Genomic DNA, 21064 nt, shown 5'->3' with positions numbered 1-21064 from the left:
CATCAGTGGTAAATGTTTTTCGATAACCACCACAAAAATGCAATAATAAAATATGTACTAGTTTCTAAGTAATATGTGATAAAATGAAAATGTGAATGAAGTAATGAAGCAAAGCATTTTGTGAAGGTTCACTGTGAATGGGAGTGCTTTGTGTTAACCCTGGGTTGATGGTCGATGGAGCGAATGAGCTGATGATTGGATTTCCCTTGCAACCGACCGTCGGCCGCTACGAACCAAACCGGTTCAGTCAGAGAATCCGCAATGGGAACGTCCGTTACGAAGAATTTCAGCCAAGCCTTTGGAAGTCGTACCAAAAACAAACCAATTTTGCCAATATAAACATTTATCGGCTTATTCGATAAGTCACTAGTAAGCTACTTTACAATGGGATTACTATAAAACTCAATTTGACGGTATTGAGAACAAACATTGCAAACTCCAAACCAATTCTCTTTTAGTTACTTTACTCAAAGCTTTAATTACAGGTCATTCCTATAGGAATAAGAGGAATTTACAAGTAACATAATACAGACTTTTGAGTGAAATCATAACTGAATTTACTCTTTTAACGGCTCTAAACACATTTCCCATTTTCATATTAGCAATGCCTAGTGCAATAGAGACGACTCTTGGGAAAATCATAAAATAGTATGATGTAATTTTTTTAAAATAAAAAATGCTTTTCTATTTTTTTAAAACTTGTCAGGCACACCATAATGATACCTATTGGTAGTTGAAGGGTCAATAGGTTTAAGTCAATTATGATACAAACCATTTAGATGAGGCATGTCAACTTGCGTATATTTTTTGTGGCGCGTAGTATATTTTTTGTGGCCCGCGGATACCCGCAGTTATATTTTTCATTTATTTTAATTCTTCATTGAATTTTTTTTTTTGTATGGGAACATATGATATTCTTTTACAAAATCATTAAGTTGGATCTACTGTACCTCATGTGACTATCTTTGATGATAAATTATTTAGTTAAAGTTAGAAAAAAATGAAAATGAGATTTTTTAATTTTTTCATGTGGCCCGCCGGCGTACCCAAAATACCTTATGAAGCCTTTGGTGCCTTTTGAGTTTGACACCCCTGATTTAGATGATAAATACCCATTTAAGATTGAAAATTACATATTCAATATATTTACTGTGCATCTTTCTTACTCTCAAACACAAGCACTTAAGTCACTTCAACGATACGCAGCATCAACAAGATGCAGATCTATGTTGTCTGTTTACAGCAACCAATACTAGGTCCTGAGAAATTAAGGTTCAAATTTTGGTACTGCGCTGTCACAAACTGTGATGTGAAGTATTATCAAAGGCGGCATGGAGTCTGTGCCAACAGCGAATTAAATGAGACTGATTCAAAATAACTACAAATTAAATGTAAATATCAGTTCACAACAAGAAATCATCTCATTACAAAGAGAAAATTCTAAAAATTCACAAACTCATTAAAGTTTGGTATCATACGTACACCAGTTTCCATATTTAACATTTTTACTTAGTACAAATCTAAATACAATAATAAAGTGGCCAAAAAAATTGTTGGAGGTTGCAGTGTTATCAATCGCAATACCGTAATTGTACTTTTAAATAAAATTTTATAATTGTATTTCATTATTTGCTTAAAAACCCATATAACTTAGAGATAACAAAATTGATTTGTTTTATTTGATATTACATAACTGAATAATTGAAAACAGTTAATAGTTATCTAATAAATTATTCAATTTTTATCCAAGACTTCAAAACAAAGTGAACTTTTCAATAATTTAAAATAATATCAAATTTATATCGGAGGCTATAAAAAAAATCATATCTGGAACGCAGGACCTTGTCTTCATATAATTAATGATCAGGTTGACACTGCGACGATCCAGTATAGTGCCTTATGCACCATCTTGGTATGGATGGGGGGTCAAAGAAGAATAATTAACTATTTATCATTAATATTTGTAAAATATGAATAATTCATATCAGTGCGTAAAAAGCACATTATTTGTATGTATTTATTTTCATTAAAAATCTATGTTTTTTACCTTGGACATGATACTTTTTTCTTAAGCCTTAGATTTATATTAGTCACAATATGAGATGGAATGTGCAATGAATGTGATGACAAATTCAAGTAAAAGATTTAAGTTCTTAATAAAATAACAAAGATAATTCATATGTTTGTAAAATTAGATAATCTTAATGGTAAGTGAAAATAATGACTGACTTAGATCTAAACATGATGGCGTGTTATTTTAATAGATGATTCAACGTTCTTACCACGGTTGAAGTGACTGTCGGAACTGTCGCTTGGTACACGGGGGGGACTTTCTGTAATGGGGCTTTATAGCGAGAACTAAATCGGTTATACCTTTTGTTGGCTTCATTGGGTACCTTCAATTAAACATGATTAAAAGATAACATTAAAAAATGTACAAAGGAAATTGTTATATTCCATATTAATGTTTTGGTGATTGAATTAATACTGTACACGTTGTTCAAAATAATAATGCATGCTCGATTGACAGGTTGGATTTAGGATACCTTGTAGTAATTATTAGTTAACACCAATATCTTACAGTATTTATAAGAATATCATACAAAAGGAATCTTTGCAAAATAAATATTTATTTAATGGAGAAATGATATGAAATAATAGAAAATTTTATAAATGCATGTCGCTCACTCCTTTCAAGAACGTCATAAATCATAAATCGTCAATTTTCAGTTGTGCATGTTTTCGGAATGCCCAGAAAATGTACTATATCCCAGCAAAAGAGGCATATTTTTAACTTAACATTTACCCACTACGGGGCAGAAAGTGATGTTTTTGCATTTTGATAAAAAGCTATTGTTTAATTATTTTTTTAAATATACTAAATATTTTTCAAATGGAGAAAAAACCTTCAGGTTTTATCTGTCGTACAGTAAAAAGTTCAATAAGTGGCTTGATATTGATTTTTAATACATTGTGCTATATTTTTAAACTTTAAAAACGTTCTCCTGAAAAATCAAGTTTCATTTTATTTATGACGTTCTTGAAAGGAGTGAGCGGATGTATGCATATTCAAAATGTATAATATAAAATTTATATGTTTGCGATGAACAAACTGTTCATATTAGTTTATTTAAAATAATATAAATTAATCTCATATTTAAGTATCATCGATTTATGATCAAAATATTCATGATCATCTTTACCCACAAAAAATATAGTCCTAAAACAAAAATTACAATGTTGAAGACTGACTGTGGGTAAAATGAAAAATTTAACAAACTATGGTAGACGATCCATATTAACCTATTGATGAAAAGAAACTTGATAGTGTGATGACAAAAAAAAAAATCATCCTTTAAAAGTCAGACTGGTATAACATAAAGTATCAATTGTTTTTCGTGTTCTTCTTATGTTTTTAGGACATAAAAAAAAAAACAAATGTATGAGGATTAATCTTAAAATATGTAAAAATATAGATACAAGTTTCTGTTTTAGGAGACGCGGCTTTCGTCGAAGAAATAAAATTACAAATGTGATATATTGAAATGAGGATTTGGCAAAGACAAGATGAAAAACAATTTTGCCAGTCTACTTTTTAGGGATAATATTGCACACTACGGATATATAATACTTACTTGACTTGAGAATTTTTGTCGCAGCGTTTTACTCTCTTCATGAGAACTGCTCTTTATGCTGTCTTCAAATACATTTTTATCAGTTCTCCTTAGATAATTCCGCGTATTCAATCTCTTCAGGCCACTCGGAACATCTGATTTAGTAGTCAAGGGGGCCTTTGTTGAAAATGTTTTGAATTTATTAAAGCGCTGCGGATATTTTTTTGGAATTTCGGTAGTGACAGATTGGGCCTCGACGTTTGCTTCAGACGGAACTTCATTGAAATTATTTTGTGATTCTAAACTTGAAGCAGTCACGCCTTCTGCTGATTTCTCAGTTGTGCTTTTAGATCGGGAATAAAGGTTGGCTCGAAAACCGGGAATGGTTCTTCTTGATTTCGGGGAAGACTCAGGCACGTCTTCTACAGGACTTGCTGTAGTTGATTTCTTATATGCGTTGTACCGAGTCGCGTTAAACTTGCGCTGGCGTACGTACTTTGTAGTGACTGATGGCGTGTCTGATGGTGCGTCAGTTGTGCTGTATTTTCCAATCTGACTATCTTTTACTTTCCTCTTCAAAACAGTATTTACTTTATTGGTTTCTTTAGCATTCTCACTACCTGTGCTTCCAGATTCACTCGGGGAAATCGGTGATGTTTTTTGTGTGCGAAACTATAAACATAAGAAAAAACACATTTAATCATCAACATCCCTATTTTATTATTTAAAATAATAATTATTCTAGTCCCTTTTAACGCCCATTGGCGGATAGAGTATCACATTGCAACAAGAGGTATTAAGTTAATTATGTGAAGGCAAAGTGAATAGTCCTGCGCTTTAAATATTTGGATCAAAGAGTGTGATGTTTTTGAAGGGATAAAGATGATCTAAGTAAAGTAAAGAAACTTTGGGTGAAGGACACTACTGCTATATGATAAAAGAAATGAAGAATGAAGAGTAGTTATGTACTACATGAAAGGAAAAGGAGAATAGCTGCATTGGCTAATGCACTCGGAGTTACATACCAATACAAGCATATGCAAGCTACTGTGAACTAAGTGGATAAGAGATAAAAAGATGTATTACATTTATTCATTGCTTAAAAGATTTAAGGATATCTTACCCTGGGAAACTTAGTTGATGGTGGCTTCAGAACATTAGGCGACTGGGAAGACTCTGGATTGTACAAATTTATTATCAATTGAGAAGCTCTCGTTGATAACGTGTCCTGTGTTGAAACGCTAGCAGTTGCCTGTTTCTGAAAACAATTTTCTTTTAAATAAACACAGGCAAAAAATTCAATGATTAAACTACTGTCATTCAATGACTGTTAAAAGCGGCGTACGGTATCAACACGCAAATGAAGAATTAATACTGTATTTTTTGTAAAGAGAAAATATTTATCGCACTTACCGCAGCATTCTCTTTTGCTAGTATCAAAGTCTTGAAATGTTCTGGATAGTTTTCATTTTCATAATCTTCCGCGGTTCCGCCAGAACCCTTCTTATCGTCGGCTTCACTATTATGGTTCGAGTCCGCGCTAATTTCTTTGACCAACTTTTTTCGTAACCTTTTATTCGCTTGTAATGGCGTCTCGCTTGATGCAATCTCCTGGATATTATCAACAGATGCCGTTACTATATCCGATCTTCTATTTGAAACCATGGCGCGTATACTTTCTGTAGGAGATATCATTTGAACAGTCGGGGTTGGCGAAGTTCGTCGCAAATTAGAACGACCTCTCGAAAGAGTATTAGTCGTAGAAGATATTTCAGTTGTAGGATTTGTTGCTCTCGTTCTAGTTCGTGGTGTAAAATTTGAGGTTTGCAATGTTTTTTCGTTTCGTTCGAATAATGGCTCCGTTTGCATTTCCGATTTGGCAGTATGATGTATTCTCCCGCGACTTCTTAACCTGCTGTTTTGATTAGTGGTTGTTTCTATCGTAGAAGATGGAATACTTTGTCTTTGCCTCGTTTGCGCCGGGCTCCCTCGACTCCTTACCGGAGGGTTGCGGTTCCTACCTCTCGTTGAAGTAGGTTCTTGCACAACTGCAGCCGGTGTTGAGCTCGAAGTTCTGACCCTGTCGAAAGAACTTTCTTTCATGATGTTTTCGGCTAAGTTGTAGTCGTACTCTTTGTTTATTGCTCCACTTTCCATATCCAAATTGAGTATTTCAAGTTTGGATTCGTCTATCATTATCGGTTTAGTAGTTAGTAGTCGGGGTGCACGCGTTGTCGGTTCTGTAAATTCTCTCGCCGGTTTTCTTTGTCGACCCCTAGCTGTGGTAGCTTGGACTTCTTCCCGATTGCGTGTTCTCGGTTGTATCGTTTGCCTGTGCCCTCTCGACACTGGTTTATCATCTGTGACTACATCGACTGGATTGGTTGCTACCGGTTGCCTAGACGGTAAAACCCTCGCTCTTCTTGTTTGTGAAAATGCTCCATTGTTTGTCACTTGAACGAACGATGTTTCAGAGGAAGGTTTTCTTCTCGAGTCATTCCTTCTCATACTTTTGGCACTCCTCGGCAGCATGGGATCAGGAACAGATGGAATTATTTCCATATCGATTGGAGGGTTTAGTTTCCTTCTGCTATTTGTTCCATCTATTCTTCTTACGTAACTTTTTGGTTCAGAACTAGTTCTCTGTTCACTCCTCGTTCTCGAAACATCCCAACTAACCGCTGCTTCTTGTTCATTTTCTTGTGGTGCTGTGGGTGTGTTGCTTCTTGATCGGAGATTTCTCTGTAACAAAATGAAGAAAGCATTGTTATTTTCAAATATTTTAAACAATAACATCTTTGAAAAGTTATTGGCAATGGGAGAGATCGAAGTAAGTAGAAGAAGAGGAAGATCCACACTAGATGGACTGACCAAATCGAGGCTTCCACAAGGTTGTCAGTGGCTGGAGTGATGCGGATAGCAATGTATTTAGAGAGAGGTAAAGACAACTAGACAAAATATTTTGAGGATAAGGAGAGAGGGTGGTCACGACCCCCAACAAAAAAGAAAAAGAAGAAATCCGACTCATGGGTCTCGAGGGACATTTAACGCCCCTTCATGTTCCAACAAAAAATGGAGGTGGTATTAATACACCAATTTGATAATGGTATCAAAACACAAAGCTTTCATATAATACTCCTTAAAATACAATTAGTCCTATCAGTGAGGACTGAGATCTAATATTATTTCCAAGATATAGCATTAAAGGATTCCCTTTAATATATTACCTCCAAGAATCACATATTTATACAAACTAAATAAACGATTCTTCAATGAAAGTAAGTTAAAGGTTTTTGACACGAAATTTTCGATTGTGATAAAACCGTCGCATGCCTCTATTTTAATATGTATTGTTTGCATACCTTCAAATTCTACCGCAAGCCCAAATTACACTTTAATTTAAAAAATAACATCTTTGCGGTCACGATTTTACTTTCATATAAAATTGTCGAGAAGAGATTATTAAATACAGTAGATACATATAGAGAATGCGGGAAAACCACGCGGTAAATAAGCGGTAATATCATAGTGTTACATATTAGGTTGACGGGGTAAATAAGCTGTTTATTGGCCCCTATTTTTTTTAAATATTGATGTAATCAGCGATTTATACCAAGCAATCTTACAGTAGCAAACATACCTATTCGATGGTGTTATAAGAACGAACTCATGTATGCATATTTCAACTATATTTTGAACTTATTATTTTTTTTGCAAGAACACTGATACTGGATTCATCCCTGGGGGATTATTCATCTATTTATTATAATATGATACGAAGGAAATACCTTGTCATAAAAAAATCAACAGCCTTCCTTTTGAAATTAAAAATATAAAAGACACAAACACTCTAAAAACAAAGTTAACAAACACCGTAAACATATATAGACTATACAATTATAAAAACTAAACAAGATAACTCCCTCTTCAAGCACAAGAGTGTGTCTCTTTTTTGGGAAGATACTGCATGAAAATATACGTACCTTAGTGATATTATTTAGATTTATTTTATTTGATTTATTTACAAATCCCTTACAGAGTTTCTTCTTCTTCTTCAAACCCTTATCTGCACCCCAATGGTGCATAGGGTACTGCATCATATAAACGCATTGTTTTCTTGATCGTCTACACATGAAGGAAAGGTGATCAGCCCTCCGCTTCAGGTACCATTACCGTTCCAGGATAATATTAAATAAATATTGGAGTGAAAAAATCACATTTATTTTTTTAACCCCCCCCTCTTGGAATTGAACCCGGGACCTCCAGAATAGTAGCCGCATTTTTTTGTAAGTTGTACGTGTACAATATCCAGGCGTCCATGTTCACAAGTGAAAAAAATAGCTAAAATAATTGCAAAAATTAAGTAGATTAATTAAACGATGCGCTCAAGGATGCTTTTTGAGTTGATCGCGTGTCGGTTCCGGATCATTATCTAAACTTGTCACATGTGAACTAAGTATAGCGAATTAACGCGATTAATTCAAAGTCACATACTGGCCTGATTTAACTACGAGATACATGTACAGGTACAGTATCGAACAGATTAATTGAAACAAAACTTTTTTTTGTTGTATTTTTGTAAAAAGTTTTGTAAAATCTTTTGTTTATTAGTTATATCACAAATTAATATTTAATATGATCTCATTTGGGCTCAATCACCGATTTTTATTAATCCCAAATGCCTTTTGATTGCCGATTCTTGCAGAGATTTCCAATTAGGTTTATGTCTGGCAAAATTCTTGACCAGTTCAACACAGTTCATTGTTTTTGTATGAAAAATTAAATACATTTTTTGGATTTGTGACAGGGGGTTAAATCCTGCTGAAATATTCCATTACCATTTGACCTTCGTTTTTGTATCTCTGGTAGTATCTTTTCCAGTAGAATCGGGTGATACTTCTCGCTATTCATCATCTCAGTCACTGAAAGAAGCAGCCCTGGTCCATAATACAAGGAACACCCCCAAACCATTTTTTTTGGAAGGTGTTGAAAATACAAAAAAAAAATCAATTAATCTGTTCGATACTGTATGTATGTAGTATGGTACTTAATCAGAAAACCAAACTAGTTTCAATTAACGATATCTTTTCGATGTCCCTTTTTCGCAGTGACCTCGTTTCGTTTCTCATTTGTCCCTTATAAGTCGACTGTTTCAAAGATTCGAATGGTTCAATCAATAATACTCTGTCGCAAGTGAAATAAATCCAGTAGAATTATTTCATTTGTATGTCTCTCCATTTATACAATTCATCGGATTTCGTTCTTATATTGGACTCGAAATTCTTTTATTAAACTTTTTTTTAAATGAGCTGGTACCTACTTGTATACATCTATTGTATCTATTACAATCAAAAGATTTTTCTTGTAGCTCTTAATCATTCCCGCGGAAATAATGCTATAAATGATTTTTTTACACTTAAATATGAACAAACCGCAAAGCCAAAAAATGTATTTTCAATAACGACAATATTTTTTTCTTTTAAAGATTACTGCATTTAAAAATCTTATTAATCAGAATCTACGTTACATTTTATGTATTTTACAGTAGCTAAAGAACATAATTTTTACCACGCTGGAGGTCACGGGTTCGATTCCCATGCGGGGGGGGGGGTTAAAATACATGGTATAAGTGATTTTTCACTCTTAACATTTATTTAATATAACCCTGAACTGGTACCTGATATTCAGGGTAGATCACCTTTCCTTCTCTTCTCATTGACATATCAACACAGATGAAGAAGAATATGTCGAATGGAGCAATTATAGGGCTTACGACCTGTAAAAAATAACTCCTAGGTGGAGAAAATCCAGATTTGTGCACAAGTATTTGGACTTATGTTGTCAACCAAGATAACACTGCATCTATTTGATGCAGTGCCCTATGGACTGTTTCTTAGGGATAAGGGTTAGAAGAAGATGACGTTTCGTGTACTATGTGAATTAATTTTTCAGATTGATTTAATCAATGTACAATAATGTAAATATTTTCAGCTGATAGAAATGGATTTTATTTTAAAAGCATACAGAAATTAGAAATCTAATGATGTATCTATTATTCCTCCATTAAATATTGAAGTAAGTAAAATAATACACTTTTAAAAATGATGAATGCTCACTGATAATGCAGAATACCCTTTGGCTACGATGATTATTTTTAATGCGTTTTTTTTTAAACAACACAACAGAAATCACTTTGGTATTAGATAATACTGTTGCACAATATCTTTCTCCGTTCCTCAATTAAACTACGTATTATGTATACTTAAATGCTTCACCGGATGCATATAAAATAATAAAAATATTTACGTGTCAAGATTTCTTTAAACATTATCAATGAAGGCAATTTTTGCTATAATATGCAAATGAATTATTAAAATTATAATCATTTCATAACTGATAAAAGATAACGACAGATCACAGATAATATTAAATGGATCAAATAATTTATTTTTGCGGCTCAGATATGCTATTCGAGGAGCTGACATATTTTATATTAGCTCCGAAATACATATATCAGTTTATAGATCGACTGTTATAAAGAGTAGTGCGTTATCACTTTGTTTCATTCAATTATTTAATGTATTATTATATGTTTGCAAATACATAATATTAAACAGTAAGTATTACTGGAGTAATAATACTTTGTAACATGTAAAAATGTCCGTATAATATATAGTTAGCGTGTTTAGCTTCTGTACTGGAGGTCCCGGGTTCGATTCCCAGGAGGAGTGAAAATAAATATTTTTGATATTACACTAATCTTCTTCTCCGACTTATTCCTCATTACTGAGGGTTGTGACCTTTTTGGAAGCAATGACTCTTCTCCAGTTATCCCTTGTCTGCGCTGCACGTAGCGCTCCAACCACCGAGGTGCCTGCTGCTGCGTTAACTTTATCACTATAGTATTTATTATTGGTATAGTATTGAAGCTCAACTTGCCATCGTGTAAGTTAACAATCAAGATAACACTACGTCAATACGATGCAGTGCTCTATCTATTAGGTGCGGATAAGGGTAAGGAAAAACATGTAAAAATAAACGTAATATGAAAGAAAAGGTAAAACGAACGCTTTCTTATTTGTCCCTTATCCTCACTCAGTAATATGTAGTATAGTACTTCAAAAAATGCAGCGTCATCTTAATCGTAAGTTACACAAAGGGAAGGTAATCAATTTTACGGTTTAGCTTTCAGTTATTAGTTTGAAATAGAAATAATACAGATGCATATACAAAAAAACAACGACATAAAAGTGATATATTAAAATCAGATAAACATATAATTATTGTTATTTTTAGACGTGTTTTTACAGGTGAATGTGGTCAAATAAGTTCTATGTGAGTGCTACAAATCAACACGCGACTTTTTTAACCTTAATTTATGGTAAAGTTGATACGATACAAATAACTCCCTGACGTAGAATAATATTACCTTTATATCTTGGTCTTCTATGAATACTTTCATTTCTGCAAAGTATTCATAATAAACCAAGGTATAAAACTACCTTGACCTCCTAATGCACCTGGAAAGGCGGGCTTATATGTATCAACAGAAGTTTGTTATAAATGTAATAATTTTATATGATAATAAACGTTAATAAACTTAAGTTTAGTGCAAATATTGGAGAAAACTTCGGTACCACAATTTGCAAAAAAATGTTGAATAATTTCTTAAACCATGTTAATCATATGCGCTGGCGTGCACAGAGAATTAATTAGGGTACCTATGCGTAGAAGTAGAAAGTAAGGTAAGCTGATACTACTTACCAGGGTAGGCAGTGAAAGAAGATAGTAATGTAAGCTAGGTACTAGTTATTAAGGTTGGGTTGGTACTGGTTGTGTTTTTATATGCACGGTAAGTTAGGATAGGCACTGCTTTTCTGACTCTATGGAAAGCACGCTCTCGCTCATAGGATACCTTAATTTTAATAAACTGTAATATTTCATTTATTTACTCTATCATACACAGGATTATTCACCCTATGGATAATATATGAATATATACTGTCGGTGTTTTAACTTAAGACGAAGTATAAAAGTTTTTAAACGAAAGAAGATGAAAGTCTTAAGTTAAGAAAAAGATTTTTTTTCAATACATCGCTCACTCCTTTCAAGAACGTCATAAATCAAAAATCGTCAATTTTCAGTTGTGCATGTTTTCGGAATGCCCAGAAAATTTATTATATCCCAGCAAAAGAGTCATATTTTTAACTTGATATTTACCTGCTACAGGGCAGAAAGTGTCATTTTTCCATTTTGAAGAAAAGGTATTATTTAATTATTTTTTTAAATATACTAAATATCTTTCAAATGGAGAAAAAACCTTCAGGTTTTACCTAAAAAGATCTGTTGCACAGTAAAAAGTTTAATAAGTGGCTTAATATTTATTTTTAATACATTGTGTTTTATTTTAAGTTTACAAACGTTCTGAAAATCAGGTTTTTTGATTTATGACGTTCTTGAAAGGAGTGAGCGACATGTATATTAAATACTTATTCTCTTACATGTTGAGAATCGTAAACAAATTATACATCCTGTTTAATATCAATTACATGTGATTACTCAATAGATCGTTCTAACCCGAATATTCATTATGAAACAAACAATGCCGCGGCTACTCATAAGATAAAATCACTTTGAAGTAATGTAGATCATTGATCTTGGGTTTTTGCAAGATCTATCGATCATTGCAATATAATATCCTGTATAGTCATGTTATAGTCATGTCTCACTTAAATTTTGACAAAATCGATACAACTCTATACATCTCAAATTTATTTGATTTCTTCCGGATACGATACCTCTAAGTTAATAAATATGTATATATATACACATATATATATATATATGTATATATATATATATATATATATATATATGTATGTGTGTATATATATTTAAATATATATATATATATATATATATATATATATATATATATATATATATATATATATATATATATATATATATATATATATATATATATATATATATATATATATATATATATATATATATATATATATACACATATATATATATATATGTATATATATATATATATATATATATATATGTATGTGTGTATATATATTTAAATATATATATATATATATATATATATATATATATATATATATATATATATATATATATATATATATATATATATATATATATATATATATATATATATATATATATATATATATATATATATATATATATATATATATATATATAAATATATATATATATATATATATATATATATATATATATATATATATATATATATATATATATATATATATATATATATATATATATATATATATATATATATATATATATATATATATATATATATATATATTTATATATATATATATATATATATATATATATTTATATATATTTGTGTGTGTATGTGTGTGTGAAGCCATGAAAATATTGAAAATCTGTGAAACTACAATGCAATCAAAAACATAGAAAATGCTCATTGACAAGAAGCACCCTGTCCGCCATGCGTAGTATTGGGTGTGTTGGTGTTACATTCAACAGATGGCACTGGCGTTGCGATAACAATACTGTTTTTTTTACATTTTTATACCTGTCATCTGTTACATCTTTATTTATGTAGATATTATGTCAAAAATTCTAAGCAATCAGTGAATAACTTGAAAAGATTTTGCTCAAACGAAAATTTACTACTACTACTACTACTACTACCAACACGCTGTTTCCCCGCAGGGGTAGGCAGAGAGGATGGAACGCCACACTCTTCTGTCCTGACATACACTCCTCGCCTCCTTCACATCAATACATCTAGTCATACATGCCCTCCGATTACGCAGACTTTTGACACCGCCATATTTTAGGTTCTGATTGATCTAAAAACGAAAATTTACATTTCTGTATTTACTTATAGGTTTTTATTGAAAATTACTAATGTATCATGTATGTTCATAAAGTGTATATAAAATAATCGTTTTTCTTAGGTAGCGCAAGTTATTACATGATTTTTTATTGCAAAACCCAAATGAAATTAAGTCATGGGTATTATTTATTATCCGGCATAAAATGAATTTGTTATTATTTTAATAACCGATTTTGTGAGGAAAAGTTATATTACGGTGGAACGAATTAAACATGAGCAATTAAAGTAAACTTTCGTCGAAAGGTATTAGCATTGAGGTAAGTTTCTCCATTGTGTCTCGCTAAACGCCGCATTAGGTACTAGCGACTCGGTCAACTGACTTACATAGTTTACGGGATGTCGTCAAAAAGAAATTAGATACCTACATTGTTAAAAACTTTTCCGGTGTAAACAAATTACATTCTGATGAGTAGGGAAATATGTGTATAATCGAAGACCTTAAAATATTCACAACATTTTAAGTGTGTCCAAATACTTTCATTTATGAGTTATTTTTAATTTTTTTTTGACATCTCAACATGGATGAAGAAAAATGTGGAGGTCTGTGTATTTAACAAGTCGAAAAAATGACAGCCCTGTAAATACCCAGACTTTCATATTCTTTCATATTGTTGAGATGCCATATTGCAAATACAACTACATACTTATTTTTTACCATTCAGGGTGATATTTTATACAATTTTAATGTAATTTATTATATCAGTCACTGGATTATTCACCCTACGGATGAGATGTCAATATTGTAGATGTCTCCACTTGTTATGAAACATCTATCGAGCTTTTTTTAGTATTTGTCTAAATACTTGTTCACAAATTTGAGTTTTCTCCATCTAAGAGTTATTTTTACGTTTTTTATATCTCAACAAAGATAAAGAAGAATATGGAAGTTCGGGTATCTGCAGGGCTTATGACCTATAATAAGCTGATAAGTGACTTTACACACGTGGAGCATTCACCATTCTACCCACGATTGACAACCACACTATTCAAATTTTCATACATCCAAATAAAACGGTCTCTACTAAATAAAAGCTTTCTCAATCCTATAAAGATGACTATTGCGAACTCATATGTAGTGCGTCATAAAATCAATTATATATCTAGGAGTTTCAAAAATATTAGTATATTTACTACTTAATTTGAAAGGGACCATTTTTGCTAAAAAGTCTTCAGCAATTTTAGCATACATATAAGAAAAATCTCAGCACTAAAACGGTTAAAGAAGTCGTTATTTATTTCGATCACGCATGTCTACAGTATTTCAACTGAATATCAGGACATTTTCAGGGTCTGGTCGTTGGAAAGTCGGCACTCTTCCGTCGGCAATGGTGATATGTCCCTACTAAATTGAGACTGATGACAACCCTGATTTAGAAGGATTTTTCTTACTAAATATTATTAATAGTAAACCAGATCATTTTATGCGTTACTTTCACACAGCCCTTATTGTTAATTCAATATCTGCCCATCATATAGAATATTGAAAACCAAATTTCAGTCTTAGATTAAAATGGACAGATTACAAAAGGATGGATTAATACGAAATTATATTTTCTCGTTCCAATTAATGATATACGTCACAAATTGAGCTGAAATTTCGTAGGTGAATAACTTGTTGCTAACCATAAATTAATCATTGTATTTTCCATGCCTCTTTAACCTGAAACAACACGTGTTATGAGATTCTACTTTCGCTCACTTTGATATAATTTATTACGATTATTATTTCTTAGTAATATTATGCTATCGGACCTACATAATATTTGCTAACCGAGAAATTATTCCATTTTTCATCTTCGCTTCTAGAATGCCCTCCAAATATACTGACCGCGTGGGAAATGTTCCGAATTCTTCTCAGTATTCTGATCATATCGCAATCTGCGTTATTTTTTTAACGATCACGGTTTATACACTAATCGTTAGTTTTTGCGTAACAAATAGCATATCCATCAATCAAACTGTAAATCTATCCCTCTCAATAATCAACACAGTAAAACCGCGATATGATGGAGTAATTGGTGGGAGGGGATATCCGTTAAAATCAGAAGTTTTGTTAAAAAGGTTTAAAATAAATCACAAAACTTTTTTTCAAATATGAAAACTATATTAAGATATAAATGAATTATACAAAACACAAATAAAATTAAAAAAATAAAATAAAATTAACGATCACGGTTTATACACTAATAGTTAGTTTTTGCGTAACGAATAGCATATCCATCAATCATACTGTAAATCTATCCCTCTCAATTATTTTAATACAGTAAAACCTCGATATAACGGACCTCTGTTTAACGGACAACTTCGGATACATATAAACAATTTTTAGCGGCCATGAAAATCATGTCATAAATCTAACACTAGAAATTGAGACATAATGCCGTCCCGCTCGAAGACTGCATCTAGTCGGAGCAACAACAATACTGTTAAAAATAAAGTTATTAGTGATATGATCACATCTCGACGATCTAATAACATTTATTCACTATTCATTAGGTAACGAAGTTAAACTTTATTATGCGCATTTTCGTAATTTTAAAGATTTAGTTAAAAAAAAAAAACAACAAACTTTAAAAGTGCAAACAAATCTTGATTCCTTTTTTAAAGCAGGATTACTGATAGCAAGCGCGTCGATATCAAACAGCAACGTCACTTCACGACATGTGTCCGAAGACAATAAATGTGATTTTATTTGTGTTTTGTATTATTTATTTATAATACAGTTTTGTGATTTATTTTAAACCTTTTTAATAAACGAACTTCTGGGTTAACGCATATGCCCTCCCACCAATTACTCCGTTATATCGAGGTTTTACTGTAATGTTATAATATTCGTTTCAATTAATATTTCAACAAATAGAAAGATGAAAATCATTATAACATATCGCATTTAAATATAAATGCTCTAATTTCAATAATTGATTCGGCTGTTATTTTGTGGTAGATAATATCTATTTTTAATTTAAATGTTACGTAGTATTTACCACTATTATCTAAAATCTATCGCGACGCGTCTTTCGATGCATTGAGCATCATTATCTGCGTACGATATACGGTGTTTGATAATCAAAAATGTATGTTTAGTTCCTAATTTGATAAGCGACAAAAAGCACACATTTGAAAAGCAATACAAAATGACAACATAGCCTAATAAAGACATCGAAATAAATATTTTTCATCAAATACCGATCCGCTGTCTAGTTATATGTATACTCGTTTCCTTCTATTGTTTGACATTTTCTGTTTTAGTTCATGTTGAAAAATATTATTTTTTATGCATCCGTTTCCGCCTTAATCCAATAACACCAACCGCACTCATCGGTCCCCCTTCCCTTCATTCATCGTCATTATATTACACAGGAAAAAATAAAAATTATGTATATTATATAATATTCTTATTACATAAGCTTGAAATGTTAGATCGCAACTGATAATAACAATTCATAAAAAATGTTATTAATTGTATCGCTGTTTGATTTAATAAAATAATATGTGTTCAATGTTGTATATGTGGTTTTTCCACTCTATTAAACACCGCATAAATTTCTCAAATACATAATATTCTTATGTGTAGCAGTAAGTAAGTAACTTAAGTTGAAATTCAAGTGTTTCCAAGTTTGATTACCCGATCGCCTAAAATGTATACACATATTCATTAAATGAAGTATTTGAAGTATCTGAGGCGTAAGACTGATCACCTTCTAACGAGATATTTCTGAATTCACCTAAATGACTGCAATAAAAATGTGCAAAGACAATAACGATCCTAGAACGTGTGCTTAAACGGTTAAATTTGATGAAATCGAACTACGAAAACCTCAGAGACAAAACAATCATGTCGGATAACGGAAAGGCGTCAAAAGAGGATAAAAGCGAAGTCCCGTTTGAACTGTGTTGAACCCGACTGTGCTAGTCTGGAAGTTGGAAGTTGGCCATCCACAATGACGAGGAGCTCAACAAGCTGCCCTCCAGCGTGACGACCGTCGCTCAAGAAGGCGTCCTGCCCAACACCTTGGCCATTTTCCAGTCCATAGGATCAAGAGGAAGGCGTTTTAATTTGTCATCTTTTCCCCGCTCCAGACTCGACGGCCCGAGACCGATTGACGACGTTTTAATCCATTTATTTTTTGTATATCATTATCATCATCATCCTATTATTATTATTATTATCTTTGTCTTTATAAGCGCCCTTGAGGTAGTATTTTACGAAAATGGCGCTATACAAATTATCCAAATTATTATTATTATTATTAACATTAACTCTCGTTTTGTTAATCTTAGACCATGGATTGGCAAAATGTGACTCTGGAGCCGCATGTGGCCCTTTTAAGTGTAGCTACGGCATAAATATCCACGGGAAGGCTCTTCGACTCTACGTTCATGCGAACAATATTTTTGGAGCATGAACATTTTAAAAAGCAAACTGAGAAATCGCCTTATTGACGAGAACCTGGAAACGTGGTAGAAATAACGACATACAACATTGACTTGATCCAACTTTCAAAGGAGATGCAAGGACATCATTCGCAATAAGTAGTGTTACTATGGATACCTTACTTTCAAAACCTTTTTTGATCAATGAATAAAATGCTTATTATGTCGCTCACTCCTTTCAAGAACGTCATAAATCAAAAAACGTTTTTAAAGTTTATTAATATAATACAATGTATTAAAAACAAATATCAAGCCACTCACTAAACTTTTTACTGTGCAACAGATCTTTTTAGGTAAAACCTGAAGGTTTTTTCTCTATATATAAAATATTTAGGATATTTAAAAAAATAATTTAACAATGCCTTTTCTTCAAAATGCAAAAACAACACTTTCTGCCCTGTAGCGGGTAAATATTAGGTTAAAATATGCCTCTTTTGCTGGGATATAGTACATTTTCTGGGCATTCTAAAAACATGCACAACTCAAAATTGACGAGTTTTGATTTATGACGTCCTTGAAAGGAGTGAGCGATGTGTGATATCAAGTTTTATTGGGTGTACCCGTAATTTAATAAAGGTCTGAAATTATAATTTAATAAATGTGTACTAGATTGAAAACAGATTTGGCTCTAAAGGAATTTTTTAATTGTTGTAATGTGCATATTGGCTCTTTGGCTTATAAGATTAGCTACTATAATTGAGGTTTACTTTAAGATTTGCACTTTTTTTAAATAAAAATTTTACTTAGCACATATCACTATTTCAAAGTCTACTGTGAAACGTGTTTCGATGCATCATTTTCAAACACCGTATACGGTGTTTGAAAATGATGCGGGATGCATCGAAACACGTATCACAGTAGACTTTAAGAAATAGTGGTATTTATTAAGTAAAATTTAAATTAAAAATGGATAGGTTTTACCACAAAGTGACAAAGTTTATGAAAATTTATATGATTTAAAATATTCATTGCTCCAAATAACATTTTGAGAATCAAATGCACTGCACCGGGAAGTGATTATTGTAATTCTCACGTAATTTTGGAAAAATTCATTGAAAGTGAAAAAATTGATGATACTTTCATTAGAACACTCACTCTCAGATATATAAATAGTCTATAATTGATTCTCTCACTCATTACAGGTATTATTTTTATAATGTTCTAACATTTCGTTAGAACATCACCTTTAATTTATTTATTTACGATAAAAGTAATGAAGGTACACATGATTTAAAAATTTACCATAGTACAACTGAAAACGATGGAAGTAAATAAAGACAACATTTAACCAAACTTCTTAAGAGACTATAAAAAACTGTTCTTTTTTAATGTGTACCTATATATATAGATAAAAGTTTTTAGGGGTATTTATTTTTGGTACCTTTTACAAATGAACGCAACCAGACACAAAAATAATATAAAAATAAAAAGAAAATGAACATGTATGGTTTATGACCTAGGGTCTATATAACCAACTGGATTTATACTTTTTAAAGCTTTTGGACTCCTTTCTAGACTTCTTGTTTAGCTTTTTTGTAATAACATAATTAATCATAAAACGTATCATTGAACTATTTTTATTTTTCATTTAATAATGTTAGTTGGTTAGTTAGTTTATTAAACTTTATGAAATTAAAGAACTTTGCTTTTACAACTTTTTTTATTTTATTATAAGTACACTTTAACCAACCGGTTTTGACAAGAACCTTGTCATTACCTATTATTATATTATTAATTGTTTATTAAATTCTAAAACATTAAAATACTAAAAAAATAAAATAGTCATAGTTAATTACATTCCCTTACCAAAAACTTCCACACACTCCGTACACCATTAAAAAATATGATTTAAAAATATAAAAATAACATTTAGGAGTTTTTAAATCATATTTTCATTTGGTATACGGAGTGTGTGGAAGTTTTTGGTAAGGGAATGTAATTAACTATGACTATTTTAATGTTTTTTAGTATTTTAATGTTTTAAAATTTAATAAACCCTGATGATGACAAGGTTCTTGTCGAAACCGGTTGGTTGAAGTGTACTTATAATAAAATAAAATAAAATTGGTTAAAACGAAGTTGTTTAATTTTATAAAGTTTATAAAATGTGTCACAGAGCATCTGCGAAAAACATTCAAGAAAAGTTAGTTTATTATTTGTGTACCAAATGCGTCAGTAAAGTGATGAACTCTTAATAGTTACATTTGGTTACAAAGCGCTCAATTATGGGCAGGGTTGCCTCTAGTTTTACAAGCACCATATTAAGGAAAGTGAACCACTTATTGTGCGCAATAATCCATGTTTTTCTGCGTCAGCGCGTCGAATTGCTGAAATGCACATGCACCGAATGCATATTGTAGTCGGCCGCTACAGTTACTGGCACACGCGTCATGTCTGCCAGAGTACCTTCTACCGGTACCAGTGGTCGACAGGTCGGTAACTGGGTCATCGAACGTCTGGACGGCGCAGTACAGAGATGGTCAACCCTACCTTTTATTATGTGTATTATTTGTATTATTACTGACAAAAACATTCTTGTTCTTTTCGAATATCTGCATCCAAGTGGTGCATAGGGCACCTGATCGGATTGGTCGTCATAAGATAGATTATTTCTAATACAAAATATGTTTCACCTATCATACTACAGTATCTACTCAATGAATTAGGGCCACGCAGAATTTCACGCAATTTCTCAATTCAAACAGGAATAACTCAGAGAAAACCTTAAATAAAACAACATTGAATTTTATTTACACATGAACACTTTATTACGCTTAAATTATGCATATATTTTCATATAAATATAGTTAGTATTTAGTATTTCCACATTTGGCAGAAATAACTGCCTCAATTCTTTTTGGCATACTTAAAATGCACTGTTTTATTATGTTTTTTATTTCTTCGTCTTCTGACCAATTTTTTTGAATATTTTTTTTTTGACAGTCTACTGTCGGATTTGGAAATGAGTAAACCTTATTTTTTAACATGCTCCATACGTTTTCTATAGGATTAAGGTCCGGAGAATTTCCAGGCCAGGGGAGCAAAGGCAGATTTTTGTTAGACAAAATTTTTATTA

General features: G+C 31.7%; 1 protein-coding gene across 3 annotated transcripts in view; it reads right to left on the bottom strand.

Annotated features, from left to right (window-relative positions):
* LOC148303387 (uncharacterized) overlaps positions 1 to 21064 on the bottom strand; it is a 112838-nt gene that overhangs the window by 18625 nt on the left and 73149 nt on the right. For 2 of the 3 annotated variants that reach the window (XM_088270020.1, XM_088270023.1), the window contains exons 3-6: positions 5028 to 6356; positions 4738 to 4872; positions 3636 to 4286; positions 2283 to 2396 (exon numbers count right to left, since the gene is read on the bottom strand). In XM_088270020.1, the coding sequence (XP_088126146.1) occupies positions 2283 to 2396; positions 3636 to 4286; positions 4738 to 4872; positions 5028 to 6356 (2229 nt within the window). The remainder of the gene's footprint in view (positions 1 to 2282; positions 2397 to 3635; positions 4287 to 4737; positions 4873 to 5027; positions 6357 to 21064) is intronic. The other variant, XM_088270022.1, reaches the window with a different exon arrangement.

The sequence above is a fragment of the Brachycentrus maculatus genome, unplaced genomic scaffold (assembly GCF_059751285.1).
Source record: "Brachycentrus maculatus isolate JH-2025_06_01 unplaced genomic scaffold, ASM5975128v1 h1tg000370l, whole genome shotgun sequence".
NCBI classification, from domain to species: domain Eukaryota; kingdom Metazoa; phylum Arthropoda; class Insecta; order Trichoptera; family Brachycentridae; genus Brachycentrus; species Brachycentrus maculatus.
Note: the sequence above shows the minus strand (reverse complement) of the source record. Positions and strands in the feature narration are given on the sequence as shown.